Source organism: Onychostruthus taczanowskii, unplaced genomic scaffold (assembly GCF_017590055.1).
Source record: "Onychostruthus taczanowskii isolate IOZ18803 unplaced genomic scaffold, ASM1759005v1 scaffold5, whole genome shotgun sequence".
In the NCBI taxonomy this organism is placed as follows: domain Eukaryota; kingdom Metazoa; phylum Chordata; class Aves; order Passeriformes; family Passeridae; genus Onychostruthus; species Onychostruthus taczanowskii.
This window is the reverse complement of record NW_024502568.1, coordinates 5,366,189-5,386,802: the sequence shown is the minus strand read 5'-3', so window position 1 is coordinate 5,386,802 and position 20,614 is coordinate 5,366,189. Positions and strand designations below refer to the sequence as shown.

Here is a 20,614-nt window from a genome sequence, read left to right as displayed (position 1 = left end):
TGTCTCAAAGGAACACCCAAATAACCTGGCTTGGACTTCTACTCATCACCAGTTGTCAGATCTCACCTAGTTGCTTCAATGCCCAGAATAATAGTTTGGGTTAGACACAGCACACCCCTCAGCAAGCCATCTGGTTTGGGTCTGAAGACATAAGGATAATACTTGGCTTTTGCCAGCAGGTATAAGTTCAGCCTATCTGACTATAAATAATCCAAACCAGCTACTAGAAAGTCCAATCTTCATATCAAGATCAGGAGATGACCCAGAACCACCATGTCCTAGAGTTACCAGTCAGCAATAGCTGTGCTGTATATCGTTCAAGCTGTGTCAAGAGCTGCTCACGACATCCTGATTTAAAACTAACCTTCCACGAACTATGGGGTCTGCAGACACATAACCCTAACCCTAGGCAGAGCTGTAAAAGCAGCCTTAGGCTAAGGGTGGTGCCAAGCAGAAAGCTGTGGAGGAAGCCACGTGCTGGCAAATTTGTGTTTCCCTTGGCATGCCTTTTGCACTGCAGTGTGGCTGGAGCTCTGGGTTTTGTGGTTTTCAGAACCCAATCCCTAGGCGGAACCCTAACCTTAACCCTAGGCAGAGCTGTAAAAGCAGCCTTGGGCTAAGGGTGTGCCAAGCAGAAAGGTGGGGAAGGAGCCATGTTTTGGCAGTTTTGTGTTCCCCTTGGCATGCCTTTTGTAGCTGCAGTGTGGCTGGAGCTCTGGGCTTTGTGGTTTTCAGAACTCTAACCCTAGGCAGAGCTGTAAAAGCTCCCTGTGGCAGAGCTGTAAAAACTCCCTGCTTTATTGTACTTACCTGAGGCGGAAGCATGGCACTTGCACCCAGATCACTAATGTTCACGTGCAATTTTGTGAGTGCAGGTTACATCAAAGCTTGGGTTCATTATGCTTGGTATACACTCATGGCATTTAATGTGGGCTGTAGCAATCATCTGGGAATAAAGGGAGCAGATCTTTCTGAGATGGAGCAAGTGCAGGAGAAGAACTCAGTACACACAGACACTCTGCCCAGGGAACTGTAGCCCATGCCCACTTTGTTGTGAATGACTTCACAATTTGCTCAGGGATTAAATACTTCCTTTTTTAATGATTTGGGTTAGTTTCATGCTGGACTGTTGGAAAGTTCACTGGCTGGACTCATCAGCCAGGCCTCATGTAAACGGCTTCCCCAGCTCTCAGCCAAATGAGCTGTCCTCATCTTTGGGTGCCTCTGCGGGTGGCTCTTGGCACCACCTTCTTCTGAAGGGCTTTGTTGTTCATCCTTGTGCCTGAGGCTTTACGCTCTGCAGGCTTCCTCACCACTTCCTGTTTGAGCTGGAAATCCACCTGGAGAAAGATAACAAAGATAACTGCATTTAACACCTCGTGTGTGCTCTGGGACCTGCCTCTGCCTTGGAAGCTGACTCTGGGACCAAGTCAAACAATAAGGGGTCTCAGCCATTGTTAAAGGAAATCAGTTCTTAAAGCAGCTGTAAATTTTTTTCCTCCTGTGGAAAATGTACTAACCAATGAACTATGTTTCTTATTCAGAGTTGCTCCTGTGGCAATATGATGTCCTAGGATGGTTTGGAGGACGATCTGTGAATGGAAAGGGACTGAGCTATGTTCTTTATTCTCCTTTTCTCACCTTTATTCTCCTTTTCTCACCTTTATTCTCCTTTTCTCACCTTTATTCTCCTTTTCTCACACATAGCATTGCTTTGCATCTCCGTGAGTGTTTAATACACAGGATGGTTTAAGACAGATAGTTCTTTTTCAATTGCATCTTGTTAGTTTCATCAGTCTTTCAGCAACCAGTCCTTCCAGTGGACCCAGGCAAAAACATTCTGGGAAAGAAACCTCCATCCACTACAGCCACACAAGCAGTACAAGAGGGAGAAGGGGACAGGGAGTGTGCAAAGCACAGCATCAGATAAATGGGGAGGCCATACAGAATGGTGAAACTGGAATGGAGCTGCATGGGCTTCCTGGGGGAGGGATGGGGTGAAGAGTCAGTATGGGAGATGTTGCAGAAATGGGAACAGGAGGCTGCTGTGAGAGGAGGTACGCAAAAATCAGACCATCAGGGAACAAATCAGTCTTCTACAGTAACACTGTAAAATGAAATCTGTTTTAAAAAGGAAACCCAAAGAGCTGGGTGCTTAACCTAGCAAAACAAAGGACTGGGCTTGGCAGCTCTCTATAAATATACCAGGGAATAAACACCAGGGAAGAAAAGGGGCTATTTAAAGCACAACATTGGCATAAGAACAAACAGGCATAAACTGACCATAAATAAATTTAGTACAAAAATTAGAAGGTTTCTAATCCTGAGAAGAGGACAGCTCTGGAAGAACTTCAGAGGCTGGGCAGAGTGGGATGGAGCGATGGAAGGTGGGAGAGCAACCACAGTGTATTTACAGCAGAGCCTGACCAGTGTACATACAGCAAAGCAAATGATATGCCAGGATTCTGCAGGTGGGGAGGGGAGGGATTGGGGTGCTCCTGGGGGGTCTCTTGAGGAGCCTGCATCTGTGGTCCCACCATGTCCACAAGGCAGCGCAGGGGCAGGGATCACCACCCACTGTTTTTATAATCAATTTCTAGTTGTCCAGCCAGCCCTCAGAAGGGCGCTGTAGGAGACACACCAGTGTCAAAAGCACTTCATTTCCTGAAGGTGCTTGGCTGCTCTTTGGTGGCACTCAGTTCCCATTTGTCTTTGGTGCTCTCAGCAAAAAGAAAGGCAGACTTCAGCCTCTTGCTATGAGTTTGATAACATGTTTGGTCCCAGGCAGAATGCAGATGATAGCAGAGTGCTGAAACCCACAAAGCTGGGGGGGATAACTGAACCTCAGGGAACAGATGCTGTCTCCACATTATCTCATCCTGGAGAGTGAAGAGGATGGAGGGAGAGCTGAAGAGCAGCAGTCCCAGCCAGCCAGGAGCTCACCCATGGTCAAGAGGCAGGAGGACACAGGAGCCCAGTGCAGCTGCAAGGCCTCAGTAAGGAATTGAAAGGCACATGGCATTGTCTTCACTTCTGTGAGCTGTGTGGAGCCTTGTCTGCCAAAATAGATAACCTACAGCCATTGGAAATGCTCTACATCCCATCTCCTTTCTCTGCTACTCACTAGACATCCTCCACCACATTTCTTTCTCCCTGGGGTGAAGATATTTTGAGAAACCCTTGTGACTATGCAGCCTGACTCACCAATGAAGGTGCAGCTGGGCCCACTGTTGTTGTGACTGTCAGGGGCTGGTACCCCTCTGCAGAGGCTGTGACAGTGTAAGTGCCAGGCAGCAGCAGCCGGAAATAATCCCCCATATCACCTGGAACACAAGGTAGGAGAAAAGAAAGCACTCAGGATTCTCAGGGAGCAAAGCAAAAGACACCAGTAATTCTTGCTGAGTTATTTCCTCTAGGATGTGTAGCCCTCAAAACACAGGTTTGTTTTTTTTTCCCCAAATCTGCTGGCTACATCAAGGTTGGATTCACGCTGGTATAGTGCAAGCGATGTCTCATTAGTGCCGTGGAGAGGTCAGTCTGCAAGTAAACGCCAAATGAAAGAGGACTGTACAGCAGCATTGGCTGTGCCTGGCTAGGGGGGCTGCAAAGCTGAGCACTCACCACTCAGATGACAGTAGACCTAAGGACAATCACAGTCTGACTCCTTATGCATAACACAGTCTAATTCCTGTCATTATTCCCTGCATAAGAACGCTGCAGAAGCACTTTGACAGATTGTGCTCTGGTGTGCTTAGGGACAGGGGATGACCAACAGTGAGGTAACACCACGTCATGGATTACTTTGGAAATCTGAATATAATCCCATCTATTTAACTGGATGGGTATTGCAAATTGCTTCAGGGTGGAGCTGGGAGTGCAGCTTCACCTGAATGTGGTAAATCCCTGGTACAGGACAGCAGTTAGGCTGTGAAATATCCATCCTTGGGGTCAGTGAGAATTGGCTGGAGGGAGCAGTGGCTGATCAGAGCCAATGCTGGGGAAAATCTTGCTCCAAGCTGGACCGAAGAATTCAGAGGGCCTTTGACAGCCAGCTTTTCTGCGATTTCTTCCACAGTCCCCTTTCCTGTGCAGGTTGGCATAGTAAGTGCCAAATATTAGTGTTACTGACTCACAGACCTATAGCCAGGAGAAACTTCAATGATTTCCTAGTCTGACCTCTGAAGAGCTGTAATATCAGCTATTTTCTGCAGGCAGTCTGTAGTGTTCGGTCTGCTTGGAAGAGGGTGCTCATGGAAAGAAGGTTAAAATTGGCCAGCAAGGGAGAAACAACCACAATCTGGGTAATGTAAAGTGGCACTTAATTCTCAGTCTAAACTTGTCTGGTGTGAACTTTCAGTCTTTCATCTTATTCTTTTTTTTCATCTTATTCTTTTTTTTCATCTTATTCTTTGCTATCTTCTGTTTCAACTCTGCAGATATTTACAGGCTTGAGTAGATTATCCCCTCAATTGTCCCTCGCAAATAAAATAGGAGCTCAGTTTCTGAAGTCCTTTACAGTAAGGCTTGCATTCCAGTTCTCACCTCTGTCCTTCCCAGGCTTTCCTAAGCCCACCCTGGTCAAGGATAAGGACAAGCCATATTTCTCTAGTGTCTTTGGGAAGCAAACCATGATGGCCTCTCATTATAGCCTTGCCTGCTAGCTTCACTCACATATTCAGACACGTAAGTGGATCGACAACCCACCAGAGGTGATGTCATGGCTGATTCCCTGGACAGAAATCACTGCTCCTGCAATGCCATTGTTGTTCTCATCTGACACCATCCCTTTGATGCCCTGGTGAACCTGCAGGGAGGGAGACAGATGGATGGGTCAAGGCCTCTCCTTTGCTTCAGAGGGTATTGCTGAGAAGGGCAGAGCTTTGGGGACAACCCTACCTTTCCCGGTACCCTTGGTGATCCTGGTTGTCCCCACCAGAGCCAGTCAAGCACACAACAGCTTCCCCAAAGACCACCAACCAGAGCACCCCATGATCTCCACAACCAACTCTCGTCCATTCCTGGTGCCTACTGGTGCCCTACCACCAGGGCCCATGGGGATCTGCAGGAGAAGGGTGTAGGTCTCAGGACTGTCCCTTTACCTCTTCAATGAAAGCAACAAGGGCCTCCCGGTTGGCCATCCACTGCCTCTCCAGGTCCTCCTCGGGGGGAAACTTATTGCAGCTTAGCTCCAGGGTAATTTCAAAGCAGTTGGTGTAAAGGTAATTGAAGTCCTGCATGCCTGGAAGAGAAGAATACCCTATGGCCAGGGCATGGCTCCCTTCCTATTCCTATGTCCCAGTCATCCTGGCCCATCTTTCCTTGACCAGAACTGTCTCACTCTCCTTCTCTGCACCTCAGGTGCAGCCTCCTCCCTACATGACAGTGCAACTAGAGCCTTCTCCACCCATGCAGCCCTCTCCTTCTAGCTTCCAACTCTCTCTTTCATCATTCATTAACCTGCCTTCAGAAGCCCAGGAAGGTTGGGTACCACAGAGGTCTTATATATCTCTTCCAGTTCCTCTTCAATCTTTTGTCTAGTCTTATGTGTTGACTTTTCAGTTTCTTCATTGTGCCTTTTTTAATGAGATTTTTCAGGAACTAGCAGCTGCCTTCCCTTTGGTGACAGTTTTGAGTTTGGACAGAATTACACCATAGGATTTTCAAATACACTAGCAGATTAATGTTTCCTTTGTCTAGAAGCACATAGGATGAAGGTCTCTGCAGACCTTGGCTTTTTCTGTGGCTCCTTCCCAAGCCATTTCCTGGTCTGAGATACAAAACACCAGAATGGTGTCTAGTAATGAGCACCATCCTATTGCCATAGTCCTTCCCCAGCCCATCCTGTCCCGAGGTTTCTTGTCTATCCCTTCACCTCTTTTTGCTGTGGGGGGTGCTCAGGTCTTACCTTTGCTGAGTGAGTACCAGGATGCCCCATTTGTGATGCCATCAGCAAAGTAGTCTCCACAGTTCCAGCCCCGGTGCATCCAGCTGTGGGCATATGAGTAGGTCTTGGCCAGCTAGAGGGAGAGCAGCCAGTGGTCACCACTCCAGCCCCACACGGCTGGAGAACCTGCCTGGCTCTGGACAAAACATGCTCCCTCCTTTGCTGAGGAGCATGGGAGGGAAGTCAGACAGGAGAGAGTTCCTGCATTTGACTGCCACAAAATACAACACAAGGTGCCCAGGACCTCTACAAGACATATGCAGATAAAGGTGAAGGAGGAAGAGCAGTAACCTGGCAAGCTGGAAGCTTGTTGATGGCAAAAGGGCTTCTGCCCTGCTCGTACTGAGAAGAGAGGGAGCAGAAGCAGCAGGGACACTTGGCCCCACACAGCAAATGGCACTAATAGGGGAAAAAGATATATGAAGAAAAGTATCAGTCCTGGCAAATGCCAGACACGTGTTGGGGGAGTTTTCATTAGGAAAGAGTTTGGGCAATTTCTGGCTCTAGCAATGACTTGTTTGTTGCCCTTATTAAGATTACTGTTTATTTTTAGACATGAAGGCAGGGCTAAAACTGGGCTGCTGCATCCAAAGCCAGTCCTCTGAATAAGACACAGTTTAAGAGAGACTGGCATTTGCATTTTCTAAGGCAAACTAGATACCCTTGTATTATGGTTCAGATTTAAGTGTAATATCATTCTGTCAGCAGGAAAACAGTTACTTCTCTACATTTCTGAGTCCTGAGGCCATGTGAGTATTATTAGCCTACGCCCCAGACTGCAGCTTTTTTACATCTGGGTCTGAGCACAGCCGTGATCCCAGGAGGTCCTGACAAGCCCCTGCAGATTCTGTTTCCAGAGAAGGCTGGACTCCAGCTTGGACTTATTTTTCTTATTAACTGTTCTGAGGCAGACTTTTTTCTTGTGCTGGGTATTTCCTAATGGAAGCAGTGACTGAAGGCATTGTTTTCTGGGATAATGAAGAAAAACCACGAGCTTCAGCTAGCACTAACAGGATCAACAGCATGGACTGATGCATTCCTTGATGTCTGCTTATGCTCCTGGAGTTCCTGCTGTTTGTTGTAGTTCTTGTTCTTCGCCATGCATAAGCCCCTGCTGGGCACCCACCTCCCTTATCCTGGTATCAGCAGGTCCCCTGTCACCTTTCTAGAAAAAAAAAAACAAACCCTATGCATTCTAAGATGGTGAGGCAAAGCTGAGTGCCGCTTCCAGCTTTGGAAGAGCAGGTTGTTACTGAGTATACCAGTGCTATTTGGGTTATGGGAAAACCAAGCATGGACAAGGAGGGGGGCCCTGAGGGTTAAGCATGGCCTGTCACTGTGGTGGGACTGGCTCACAGGGTGGGACTGTCCTGACCTGGCTCTTGAGCCAGTGGCTGGCAGAAATGCTGTAGTCTGCTAATGATTATTTCCAACACGTTTCTTGGCTCAGCTCCTGCATGACGCAGTGACCAGAGCTCCCATCCAGCCCTCACTCTGCACCCTGCCAGGGAATGTCCTTGCCCAACGTGGCCGTGCTCACCTTCTGAAACAACTTATCGTCAGGGGTAGGCGTGTTGACCGTGCGCCGGTGGCTCCTGAACCGCTGATCCTGGGACTTGTCATAGGGGTAATTTGCCACCACTGCCCCGCCGTGCAGATTGGCCGAGAGCACAAAGTTGTAGCTGCTAATCCACTGGATCACAGCCAATGTCTCTGGCTCCACCTGTAAGGAGAAGAGAGAAGGAGACAGGGAGAAGAGACCTCTGTGCCCGCTGCTGCTCCATGCCAGGCTGTGGTGTGATTGACCATGTCAGACCCTGTCCTGCAATGTCTGCTGCAGCTCTTGCAGCTTCCTTTGTTCTCCACCAACTACCCTGATACACAAAGCAGCTCCCCCAGCACAACCCCAAAACCTGAGGCACAGGTGCTAGCCAGCATATGCCACCTCCTCTGCCCTGTGCATTGCAGCCTACTCCCCCAAGCTGGTTGTGATGTCAGGCTCTCCTGCAGATGGGCAAGCTGTGATAGGGGACCAGGACTGTATCATTTCTCTGCACGCAGAAGGCTCAGGGAAGGAAACAAGCACTGTGCAAGCCAAAGGGCAGTGTATTTGCTTGCGTGCTGAGACACTCTAAGAGGATGCTGCAGCCCTCACAGTATCCCAGACTGGTACCTGGCTTTTCCAGTTGTCAGGCAGTGGGATGTGGTGATTTGGCCCGCTGATTTCCCTGCTGTAGTACATGAGTGTGTTGAGGTCAGGGAAGTTACGGTTCAAGTCCACTCCATTGGCATTGTTCCTCCCTGTCAAGTACCCATTGCTGTCTGGGCCCTGTGGGGCAAAGGTACATCACAGGGGTGAGTCCAGGTTGGGTGCAGTCAGGTTGGGCATCAGAGCAGCAGAGATTGGCCACTGTAAAAGCACTTCAATGCCTATGAGTTACAACATGTGTTATTGCTGGCAGGGCAATAAAGAGTATTGGTACTTACAGGGAAAATCAGTAACAATATCTTCATTTTTCAGGGTGACAGAGTAAGCCACAAGACAAATAAACAATTTACTTTAGCTGAAAGAGCCACAAATATCTCCCTGAAGTCTAGAAGCACAAAGAAATGGATGACTTTTTTTTCAGGAGCTCTAAGGGGCTTATTTCCACTCCCCCATCTCTCATGTCCCTGCCTGCTTATGACAGTGGCATTCAGATGTCACTTTCCCAGTCTAGGGCAGGGGATTTGCAGTGACCCTTCTGTGACAAATAACTTCTAAGGAGAGTAAGACAGGTATAGGAAGTCTTCTCCATCATCTGCCAAGGTCACCTACAACAGGACACACACCACGAGCCCTTGGTAAGGAGGCGACAAGCAGCGACAGCAGTTGACAGGGACAAATTTGGCAGGGCATGAAAAGAAAGGATTCCCCCTCCTTCTAGCTGCAGTGAAGAAGAACCCCAAGGGATTTGAAGGGCTTTCTGCCCCTACCCGTCTGGAGGAGGTGATCACTGCCTGGTACCTGCTTGGCAGCCACTTCGTACCCGTCGGGGTTCATGGAGGGCATGATGTGGATGCGTGTGTCATGGATGAGGCGCGTGATCCGCTCGTTGCCCCGGCGGTACTCCTCGCACAGGAACTCGGAGAGCTGCAGCAGCAGCTCACGGCCCAGCACCTCGTTCCCGTGCATGTTCCCAACATACTTGAACTCTGGCTCCACTGGAGAGAGCAAGAGAGCGACGCCATCAGCCATGGCTGGAACAGGGGGCAACAGCAAATGCCTACCACAGGGAGCCCCAGGCAAGCCCAAGGGACACCCAATAAATGGTCAAAAATGACCCTTTCCCTTTTTCCCTTGGAAAATGCAAACCTCAGTGAGGGAGAATGGCACAGTTCTCATATAGGCTCTGCTTCACTTTGCCACAGCACTCTGGGAGCAGGTCAGACTATACTCCAGGTTGCTTTGGGCCTTTGGAGCACACAGGAAGAGTACTGGCTGGTAGTTTGGTCTTGGGTTGGTGAAAGGCATCACAAAAGGACTGGCAGGATTGCCCCAGACTGCCAGGGCCTCACAGCTCTGGGGTAGGTGGCAGTGGAGGGGACAGACTATTTCTCCCACCTCTGCTCTTCTACATTTGCTCTCAGTGCCCTTCACCAGCATGGCCCATTCCCAGCTCTGCATCTCTCCTTCCCCCTTACCTGCCTCCAAGATCAAGGTTAAGGCCCTCCTCACCCTCAAGGGAAAACAGCCTGGAGAAATCCTCAGCAGCTGAGCTGAATATGGATCAAACTGTCCCTCAGGCAGATCCAGTATGACCAAAAAGGTCTCTTGCCACTGACTTTTCTAAAATAAGGTCTCAAAATACAGACTCGGAGACCACAGGCAGACAGTGCCTGGAACAGGACTTGCTGCTTTGCTGAAGGAGAGGCAGGACATGTGAGGGACAGGTTGTGCTTTCCCAGAGACCTTTTAAAGCAGTTACTTGTGGGAAAATAAAATGTCACATTGTAGGCTGGAGCCAGCATTGGTAGAACGAAAGACAACAGGGGAATTAAGTTAAAAAGGGAGCCTGGCTGTCACATGAAAGAGTCAGGAAAAAAAAGGGTGTTGTTACAAATGCTGGATTGCCAGATCTTGAGACTCCCATTGCACTCTGAGCTTTCTGGACACCAGCAGGGATCAGACTTGCAGTGGCAGCATGCAGCTCTGCTGCCAGGTATGATGTCTGTCAGGATCCCTCGCGTAAAAGACATCACATCCCCAGATTGTGAGCTGCTGCTTGCAAAAGCCCAATTGCCTTTGCTGCATAAAAAAAAAAAAAAAAAAAAAAAAAAAAAAAAAAAAAAGTCTAATATTAGCTTAAGATTTTGCTTTTCCATGTTTTTTGATTGCTGTGTCTCAATGCAAGGCACCAGAGGTGAGCAACATATTTTGATGTTGTTAGATTTCAGGAACATGAGAACTGGTTTAGTTAGATAATCCAGTTATTAAAAATACCGAAAAATCTTGGGCATATGTGCTGCCTTTAAAAAAATAAGGTTTCAGCAAGGATTTTCTGCTTTGAGTCTGCAGCAAGATTTGCCAGCCTTTTTCAGTATGCAAACCCCTAAACTTTATGTATATGGACGCACAAACTCTAATTACTGCATGTAAGCCCATTGACTCTGAGCTTGCTTTTCAGAGTTACTTTTCATGTGCTTCAAGGAAATCCACAGTTTTCCAAATTCCTCATGCTACAAGCTGAAAGTGCCAGCCTGACAGTGGCCCATGCTACAAGCAGGGCCACATGTCCATGCTGCCTGCCTGGGGCAGGGGAGATCTGAGTCATTTCCTACAGCCTTCCCATCTGCTTTCATGTGGTTCTGCAAGTCTAAAATCCAGTGGTGCATTGCCAGTGCCCTTTGCTCACTCCGTGCTTTGAATCAGCCCTTGATGCACTGTGGAGGTACCCTAGATGCCCTCAGTGCCACACAGCTTTCCCAGGGCTGAACAGGGTTGTCACAGAGGTAGTCAAGGTGGGAAGCCTCCATCTCACCTCCTGGCACCCCTGAAAATGATACTATGGGCACAGGACTGGAGCAGCATGCCCCCAGAGCAGTGCTGCCAGACATGGGGTGCTGTGGGCTTTGTGGGGGCTGCTCCTCTGAGGGGGACACAGGTTCTGCACACCCCTGCAGCCCTCTTGGCAGTTTTCCATATGAGTAGGCTGCCTGTATCCATCAGCCCCTGTGTTTAACCACATCAACCAGGACTCGAAAAGGCAAAAGATCCTGCAGAAAGTTCTGTCCTTATCTGCAGCACCAGGGACACAAGGCAGGGATGCGAGGGAGCCCTGTGTGCAGCCCCCCAGCCTGGAGAGGCAGCTGCTCTCCTCAGCCCCCCCAGGGCACCTGGCTGCCAGCAAGGTCTGGCTCGGCAGCATCTCCAAGCTGCACGGGCAGCAGCTCAAGGGGCCACCGCTGCCAAGGTTCCCCAGGGCCACGTGGCAGCAGGTGGAGATCCCCGAGAGCGGCCTGTCACCGGGGCTGCGCTGCCCACGGCGCTGCGAGGGCTGCACAAGCCCAGCGCCTCTCTGCCGGGGTCCCCGCTCGCTGGCCTCCCGTTTGCCGTCTGCAGGAGGAAGGGCCGAACACTTTCTCTCCTGTCGCTACCCAGCAGCACAGGGCAGAGGGTGGGTGCTGCTCTCCTCGCCTGAATAACATGGTTTTGGGAGGGAGAGTGTGGTAGGGCAGGCGGGGTGCTGGGGTGGACTCGCCTGCGTTCTCGCATTAGCTTGAGCTGAAAACTCAGAGCTCCGTCCAAAGTACGCGCCTGGGCCACGCTGCAGCTCCCGCAAGCACAGTGCGTGGCACGGTGCATGTGTGCGGGCTGGGCTGGCTGCAGGGTCCCTGCCGGAGACCGCGCTGCCTGGCACCCGGGCATTGCCAGGAGTCCTGCCTGGAAAGGGAGATCCCTCCACCCAGCGCCCCAGCAGTGCCGCGTGGCATGGAGTGCGCCAACGAGGCCCGTCCTCTCGGGGCTGCTGTCCCCTTCCCCCGTACTCACGGGGCTCGTGGATGCCCGGGTAGTCGCTGAACTCCAGCACGTAGAGGTGCCGGCCCTCGACGCTGCGGCCGATGCTGTAGATGCGGGTGACGTAGGGGCACTGGCTCTGCACGCGGAACAGGGCCTGCACCAGCTCCTCGTAGCGATGGTGGAGGAAGCTGAGGGCGGCCGCCCCCTCGAGCAGGAGCAGGGCTCCCACGAGGGGCCGCAGCCACCGCGCCATCCTCCCGCGGCGCTGGGCGCCCGGACCAGCTCCCAGCCTCGGCTCCCTCCCCGCCGGGAGCTTAAAGTGCAAACTCCAACCAGCTCTTTCCAGCTGCCGAGTGCCAGCCCCCTGCACCTGCGGGCGGGGGGCGGCGGGAGCGGGGCGCGCCGGGGCCCCGCGGCGCAGGAATGCTCCCCCCGCCCGCCCGGCCGCCGGCGAGCCCGCTCTCCTCCGGCGGAGAAGTTCCCCCCCGCTCCAGCTCACTTATTAACTGGACAGCAAACAGGGCCCCGCAGCCACTGGCTGTCACCGCAGAAGAAGCGCAGGGCTGGAAAACTGGCTGCGGAGGGCGTCGGGGCTGCCAAGCGCTCGGGGAGCGGCGGGCGGGGGAAAGGAGAGGAGAGGGGGCCGGCGGGCGGGGGGCTGCCCGTCACCCTCTGGTGGGGCAAGAGCCGAGGGGGATGGGGATAGCGCCGGGGCGGCTCGCTGCCCGCAGGATCCCCGCAGCCCAGCCCGGCGCGGGCAGCTCCCACCGCTCCTCCCCGGAGTCCCGTGCCGGCTCCGCGCCTCCTCTCCTGCCCCATCTCCTGGGGAAGCAGAGGCGGCACCGCCGCGGAGTGCGCGGGTCAGTCGGCCCCTCTGCCCGGCCCTGCTCACCCCGCGATCCCATTGCTCCCGGATAAACAGAGGCAGGGACTGAATCGCCCTCGCCACAGCTGGCTGCCCGAACTGCCGCGCTGGGACGGGCACGGGGAGGGAAGAGCAGAGTGGTGGGATGTGATGCAGCAGTTGTCTGCTGAGCAGGAACCATCACGGAGAGCTCCGCTCGAAAAGTCTGCTATCACCCCGCCCTGCTCTGGGAGGGGGCATGAGAAAGAGCTCTGACAGGCGCTGGGCAGGAGGGCATTGCCTAACTGCGTACAGACAAGTGAAAATGTCCCGCTGTCTGCTACAAAGGATTGCAAACTGTTTCTGGATGTAGAGAGGGAGCTGGTTCCTCTCCACCCCTCTGCCATGCTTATCCCAGTGGGCAGCAGACACCTCTCTCTGCCCACTGCTAGAGGCAGCCTTGCCCCACAAGGCTAAAACTCCAGCAGCCTAGTGGCTCTGACAGAGGTGTTTACTAGGACAGCCCTGACACATGAACACAAACAGCTGAAAAATTTACCATCACGGCTGGACAGGCCAAGAGAAAGGCTCCCTTTGGAAACATGAGCATGCTATTCTGCTCTATCTGGGCCGTGCTAGAGAGGAGCTCCTCTGGCCACCAGTAGTGGGCTGCCCAGGATACTCAGTGCCATGCCAAACATTTGCTTTCCCTTCAGCCTTGAGGTGGATCTGTGCTGAGTTGCTCTAATTTCTGTGTCAAGGCTTGCTTCACCCAGCAAAGCATTCTTTCCCAGTGCTTTCCTCCCTGTTGTCCACATCTGCTTGGGCTGCTGTCTTTCTACCTCAGTTTTCCAGGACGAGCAGAGGTAAAATCAGGGAGTTCCTGTTTATAGCCTCTAGCTGCTGTTAGCCTCTGATGCAAACAGTACAGGCTGGTGGTCAAGGCACATGGATTGCCTGCTTATGATTTGGCTTACTCAGAATTTCCCATATCCAACATTCTTCTGCCCCAGCACCATCATAGTGGTCATTACTCTCCTTGATTCTCTGTCTTCTTGATCTTCTGTCCCACCTGCACAGTTCCCTCTAAACCCCTGTATTTAAAAAATATCCTTTTGAAGACATAAACAGAAAAAGAAAAATATTATACATACATAAAGATAGCAGTAACATATTGTTACCTTCTCCTAGGTAAGCCTCATCCCCCCACATCCCTGCTTGTCAATCAGTGTGAAAACAACACATATTCAGGAGCAGGAATGGCATTGCACCCATCTGTAGCTAGCTAACAAGAGTCAGTGCTCAAGGTGATAGCTTCTCCCAGCATATGCCAGAAACCAAGGCAAAGTAGCTGAAGCCGTGGCATGGAGAGCATGGGTGTGGCAGGACAGGTCTTGTCTCTACAGCAAGACGTGTCTGGTGGTATTCTGCAAAGCTGGCAGCCCACAACAGCAGTGGGGAATGCCTTCACCTCCTTCACATCCCTGCTCCCAGGGCTGCTGGATTCCTGTGGAGCTGCTCTTTCCCCAGGCTCCAGCAATGAAGGCCATGTGAAAGAGTTGTGGGCAGGTTTCCAGCACTACCCAGTGTTACTTGGCAGCCAGAGAGTGCTAGGCAGGGCTATAGTAAAATAGTGCAAGCCCCATGTTTGGCCTGTTTCACCCTCCCCTTTCCCTTCCTAGGCTGCTTTCAGTAGCCTGGGACAGTAGTGGCAGAGCTGGAACTGCAGTGCTGCCAAGGGACACGTGAGGAAAACTCTCACTTTCCTATGGAGGCAGAGAAACAACAGTAAAAAAAAGAAATGCCAGAGCATTAGAGCCTAAAAAGGAGCCATGGGTAAAATCTCATGTGGGTGGAGAACACATCTCACACACTACTAGGTCTGGAGAGTTAGTCAGTGTTATCCATAGCAGGGATGGAGGCAGCCTCTCATCAGGCAGCAGGTTTAAAGCATACAAAGGAGTTTTGCACAAAAGACACCCTGAAATTACATCATCAAAGCTGAAAGTTAAATGAGTGCAAAAGAGGATAAGATGAATTAATAGAGAACAGGGTCACCCACAGTTGTCAGATCTTGAAGTAATCATTTGATCACAAATTTCCTAAGCCCCTGATGGGTAGAAGAAAAGGATTGTGCTGTTTCCCTAACTATCCCTCTAAATCCTTGCCCGCCACACAGCTGGAGATGAGTGCCAATGCGCTGCCTGTTTGATCTGACCTAGCATGGCCTTTACACATTCTAGGAAAATGACGATAATACATTTGGACATGTTTGAAAACACCAATGAAAGCAGAAACAAACAATAGAAGATGTTAGGACTTAGAAACAGTGAAGGAAGTAAATAAAAACTTCATTTGGAAAATACGGCTAATACATCTGGGATGGATCATACACTCCCCTACCCCCCACCCAGATGTTCAAAAATGAAGAGACCTTGAGGCAGTGGGAGAAAGAAGGGGAGAAGGAATGCTCTGTGCCACTGTGGTGAGAGTGAGAGGAATGTGAATGCAAGCCCTGTCTCCCCACCGTTCCGTTGCTGATGGGCACAGGCAGCAAGGAGCTGATTCTGCTGGAACTGGCCATGGAAAGACTGCATCTGATGGGTTCACTTTAGTTCTGGCCATATTGTTAACAGAGGAAGATTGGAAAATTTGAGGAAAGTTCAAGTTAATAGCCACAAGAATGAGCAAACTGTGGGGAGTTCATGCTGAAAGAAAAATAACAACAGTGACAAGCATTGTTTGCCTTGGCAGAGCTATGACTGTGGCTGTACACGGAGACACGCAGCCCTGTGAGCAGGGGGCACAGGCCCACTGTCCTTCACCTGTCTAGGGGGCTGGGAAGGTGGGCTGCACTGCCAGCATGATGCCAGTGGGGCTGCCTGGAGGAGGGAGAGGGAAAATCAGAAGAGAGGACTGCTTCCGTCCAGTTCACAGCTTGGGAGAACAAACTCCTTTGAGGAGGTCAGGATGAAGCTAAGGCAAAGGAAGATGTGGTTTAGGCACTAGCAGCCTTCCCAGCAGTGAGACAACCTGTGTGAGGTGCTCAGAGCCTGGGAAAGACCACAGTGCATTTCTCTACCAGGAGGGGATGCTACCCATCCACTGGGATCTTCAGAGCTGACCTAGGAGAGCATCAGGGAACTGGCAAGAGAGGAAATCACATCTCAGGACTTTTCCATGTTTAGTGCCAGAAGCTCCATTCCAGTACTGGCAAACTCCCATTTCTGGAAAACAACATGAAAACTTTTTTGGCGTCAGTTCAGAAGTCTTTATTATGATAAGCATACAGAGGCTTGTGTGTGCATCAAAACAAAGATCCATTTCTTCAGGGCTGGGCCACAGAAAGAAAACACATGGCCTGGGTGGCAGGGACTGCTGTCCTCAGTGTGCTCTCCCCAGTCCCTCCTGAACAGGCTGTGAGCCTGTGTCAAAGCTGGCAGCCCTGCAGAGCCTGCACATCCTGCCTGGCACAGAGCATGGGAAGAATTGGGTGGAGAATGAAGGGGCACATATCCGGCCCAGAACTGCTCTGGGAGAAACTGGGAAGCCCTGGCCAGCGCCAGCACTTCAAATCAGCCTTGCAGTGCAGAGGTGATGGCCCCACTTCTGAGAGCTTTCTTCCAAGTGGAGCCCTCACTGTGCTTTGCTGTAGGGCTGGAGAAATCTGCAGTAGCCTGTGCACAGAGGAGAGGCAGGAGGAGAGTGAAAGGTACTTAGAGCCTGGGGTGAGGAGCAGTTTTCCTGCAAGAGGTGAGTGTTCTCTGGGCTCTCTTCTGACAAGTTCCAATAGCTTTGCCCCACACTTGACACTCAGCTGAATATAGCAGAGCTCATAGAGGTCATCAGTCCCAGCGAGACCAGGCTGCTCTTGCACCCTGCAAAGCTATCAACTCCCTCAGCAAAGAACCTCCCCAAAAATGGACCAATCAACATTTGAACCCAACCAGAGATGCTCATCCCACCACCTTGCTGCAGCACATCTCAGAGCTTCCTAGGAGCCCAAGAGAGCTCTCTCTTCAGGAGAGACCAAGGTCTGGAGTCTTGGCAGCGCAGCAGAGCTGAATAGTGAGTAAATATGTGATAGACAGAACATGTGATGTTAAAAGATGCTTTACCCAGGAAAAGCAAAATGGTAAAGCAGAAGTGTCTAGAAATTAAAGCCAGAAGCTGTCAAATTAGAAATAAGGCACAGATAATTACCAGTGAGGCAGATCAACTGTATTAACAAGAGAAATGATACATTATTACTGGCATATTTGGAAACTCCCTCCCCTATCATTAGTGGTCTTCATGTACATGTCAGGTGGCTCTGGAACACACATTTGAGTTGAATACAGCTGGATCAGATGAAACACAGAAGCAAAGAAAAGAATGTTCATAAACCTGAGCTCTTTGACCAAGGATTTTGAGTAGCCTCCATGAAAAAATTCCTGCAATAACAGGAGAAATGTAGAGAAAAAAATCATAGGCCATTCTGTGAAAGTTCACTTCCAGGCAGTGACATGCAATGGTCTCACCCTGACAGGATACCTTCAGTCAATCAATTCCTGGAGCCTCAGGCTGCTCAACTGCCATGTTGTTACCTTAGAAGTTCTTATCCTGGAGAGATTGGTTTATGAATGGTGTCTAAAAGTCATAAGGTTTAAAATTATTGTATCATATTTTGCATTTATCATTGTTTGGGCCCTTTTGGTTGCACTCAAGTAATATTTAAAGCTTAAAAAACTCCAAAACTCAAACCAAAAAGTGACATAATTAAGACAGGGGGAGCAAGTGAAGATGCCAGCTGCTCACCTGACTCCAGAATCAGGAGCTAACAGTATTAATACTATGGGACTAGCAATGAAGATACAAAACATTGTAAAAGCTCGATATTTGACATAAATTCTTAGCAGGGACAAGAAGAGCGGACTGGAACAAGCTTTCTTTCCACACCAACTTCCACATGAAGTTTTTGCATCAATTTCTGACATGTGCTAATGGATCTGCCAGTTCTCATCATGGACACCACTGAGCAGCTGCCAGATCCCCAAGGAGGTCTCAGGAGAGGAGCTGCCACTCGGCAGGTTTCCATGCTGTTCACGGGAAGGATGGATGCACCAGCTCACCTGGGGAGTTTCTCCAGGGCACAGGCTCTGCTGCAAAGGCTCCGTATGCAAGGACAGTGGCATGCGATGGGCTGTGCTGCAGATGGGGCTGGCTGGGCAGCAGAAACAGCTCTGAGCACACCTTTCTCCTGCATGCCTTCCAGCCAAAACCTGCCGTTCATCTCTCATCTACCTCTCTTTGCTGCAAACAACAGAAGGAAGGCTGCATCCCAAGCTGGATTCCGACGTCGCAGTGTATTTGCAGATAAACACAAACTGGTCAGTGAAGTCATAGCAGGTGAAAGGTCATTTGCAGATTGAACTGGATAATCTGCTTGAGGCAATATTCTTTGAATAATATGTGTTTCAGTGGAGCCACTCAGAAGGAAAAATGGCTCATATTGAGAGATGGTGATGTAGGATGTGAGACAGAGGCTATTCTGAAATGCCATGACTGGGAAAAAAGACCAAGTTACAACTGTCCAGCTGGACTCAAAAGCCTAAAAAATTTCTGTTAAGTGAACAGACCTGGATCAGAGATATATGAATGGGTAGCATAAAGCATAGCTCAAAACCAGTGACTCAACTACCTGCTGAAAACTTTGGTGTCCAAGTTTCAGAAAGATGTAAAGCTTTTAAAAGAAGTGGAGTCGAGAGCTGCAAGTCAGGTCAGCAGAGACCACTTTATAGACTGAAAACCAATCTATTTAATATGATATAATGACAACTTGCAAGCACCACCAAGGAAAAAGGGATTTTAATAGCAGAGTTACTTAGTCTTTTGGAAATAGACAGAACAAGATCCAACAGAAGCTGAAGCCACCTAATTCAGACGAAAAATAAGACACAGGTTTTTGGAAGAACAATGATCTGCCCAAAGATCTTAGGACAGGGTAGGTTTTTCCTTTACCTTTAGGTTCTTCAGTATATTAGAGCTTCTACTTCCAGGCATGAAGTAGAAATAACTGGGTGACATTTTCCAGCCTGAATTATGCAGAGGGACAGACTAGGAGAGCTCTGTGTCTGTGCTTGCCTAAAGGAGAAGGCATTGTTGGGGTTGCACATCCTGACCCCCTCCACACTGCCTACACCTATGCTTGAGGAACAAAGTGTGTCTTTGCTATGCCTTCCTCTCTACAATATCTGCTTTCTTTTTGCCTCCACACTTACAGGTCATTAGGAGAAGAGATTTCTGAGATTTTGTGGGAGGTAGACAGGCACCAGTGGTTTCTGAGTGTTTTTACAAAAATGGATTTCTGACTTACCTCTCTCTTTTTTGGACCAAGAAATGGAAACATGGAAGAAAGTGATTCATAAACTCAATCAGTGGCATCATAGTTGTGTGGGCTGCAGTATGTGCACTCACAAACCCTGGGTCTTGTGGCCATAGGATAAGCCTGTGCTATGAGGAAAGGAAAGGCAAATCTTCACTAATTTTGCTGGTGGAAAGAGTGGTTCAATCTGTGCATACTCATGCTGGTTAACTGCTGCCAGCTACCCACAGGAACACTATCTAATAAACACTTTCCCTGGGTTGGGGGCTGCTGTGTTATCAGCACAGTGACCCTGGATTGCTTTAGTGGCTTATACCTGAGGGCACGCTGATCACACCAGAGTCCCTGCAGGCATAGAAATCACTACTGGCCAAGGAACCTGGGCCAATACAAGCTCTTCCTACAAAAAGCAGCAATGTCTGGTTGGGAACTTGTGGCTTGGTGTACCTTAGGGACATGGGAATGGCTCAGTGCAACAGTGAGCCAGCTTTGGTCCAGCAACAACTTCAGGAAGACGTGGGAAAAAGGCATTTTGCCACCTTCAAAAGGAGCTGACAGCCGACAGAGCCCAGCTAAGGGCTGATGACCACAAGCATGCTCAGTTTCTTCATCCTCATCCCTTCTTTTCCCAGAGTGGCATTTGGGAGCCTGACCCACCTTCAGGGGCCAGCCAGGTGCAAGAGCTGTACCCAGCTGTAGGGCTGCTAGAGCTCAGGGCGCAGGGAGGTGAGCAGAGGTGTGCTGGTGCAGAAAGGGCTCTTGGGAACAGCTTCAGCAGAGAAGGAGCAGGATCACCCTGTATGTGATAGCTCCCAAGAGCTCAGTGGGATGTGTGACCCTGAGATAACCCTTGCAGGAGCACTGGCTCCCAAAGATTGCTGCCACTTTTCTCTTTGTAATGCTGTGCACAAGGCAGAAACCAACAAGCAGCAAAGTTTCCTTGAATGAAAGTATGACCCATTCAAGGAGGGGACACGAGCTTGTCTGTCCTTGGCAGAGAAGGTGGCGAGCCTGATGTCCCAACATCTGTCAGTGCAAGTGTGATTCAAAAGAAATAAATGCCCTTGTTGTACAGTCAGAAGCTTCAGTGAGAGGGACTCTGCAGTACAGCCTCCTCTGCCGGGGTCTCCTAGCCCTGAGCAGCCAGGGTGACATGGCTCCTCTCGCCTTCAGGTTCTTCCTAAACAATCCCCTTCTGCAGGCACTTGGGCTTGTGGAAGAGAAGCCAGGCAAACAGGAGTACAGACACCAGCACAAGGGAGCACAGCACCATCAGCCCCACATAGCTGCCGTGGGACAGAGGGGGCCTGGCTGGCTCCTCTGCAGGGATCATGTTGGTCAGGTTCAGCATGTAGCCCAGGGTCCAACCTGCATCACTGCTGCCAATCTGAAACAGAAGAGCAGAATCAGTGCTGGGAGGCTGCCTAGGGCATTGCCTGCGCAGTGGCATCCCTGGGAATC

The 20,614-nt window shown here is 50.4% G+C and overlaps 2 protein-coding genes across 5 annotated transcripts in view; both read right to left on the bottom strand.

Moving 5' to 3' along the window:
* Window positions 1-1,076: 1,076 nt before the first annotated feature.
* Window positions 1,077-12,897, bottom strand: CPN1 (carboxypeptidase N subunit 1). The gene is made up of 9 exons (XM_041415497.1): window positions 11,976-12,897; window positions 8,952-9,148; window positions 8,118-8,273; window positions 7,485-7,667; window positions 5,906-6,017; window positions 5,100-5,239; window positions 4,705-4,804; window positions 3,205-3,323; window positions 1,077-1,340 (listed from the first exon to the last, which is right to left on the bottom strand). The coding sequence occupies exons 1-9, from the start codon at window positions 12,196-12,198 to the stop codon at window positions 1,209-1,211; spliced, it is 1,362 nt and encodes a 453-aa protein (XP_041271431.1). The 5' UTR covers window positions 12,199-12,897; the 3' UTR covers window positions 1,077-1,208.
* A 3,154-nt stretch (window positions 12,898-16,051) lies between these two features.
* Window positions 16,052-20,614, bottom strand: part of ENTPD1 (ectonucleoside triphosphate diphosphohydrolase 1) — a 33,297-nt gene continuing 28,734 nt past the window's right edge. For all 4 annotated transcript variants that reach the window (XM_041415744.1, XM_041415743.1, XM_041415745.1 and 1 more), the window contains one exon: window positions 16,052-20,540. In XM_041415744.1, coding sequence (XP_041271678.1) covers window positions 20,334-20,540 — 207 coding nt within the window. In that variant the 3' untranslated portion in view covers window positions 16,052-20,333. The remainder of the gene's footprint in view (window positions 20,541-20,614) is intronic.

Coding starts and splice junctions, on each gene's coding strand:
- CPN1 (XM_041415497.1), bottom strand. CDS start 12,198: ATGGCGCGGTGGCTGCGGCCCCTCGTGGGAGCCCTGCTCCTGCTCGAG. Junction 5,240..5,905: donor CTGGTACTCACTCAGCAAAG/GTAAGACCTGAG, acceptor CTTCTCTTCCAG/GCATGCAGGACTTCAATTAC. Junction 3,324..4,704: donor CAGCCATGACATCACCTCTG/GTGGGTTGTCGA, acceptor CTTGTGTTCCAG/GTGATATGGGGGATTATTTC.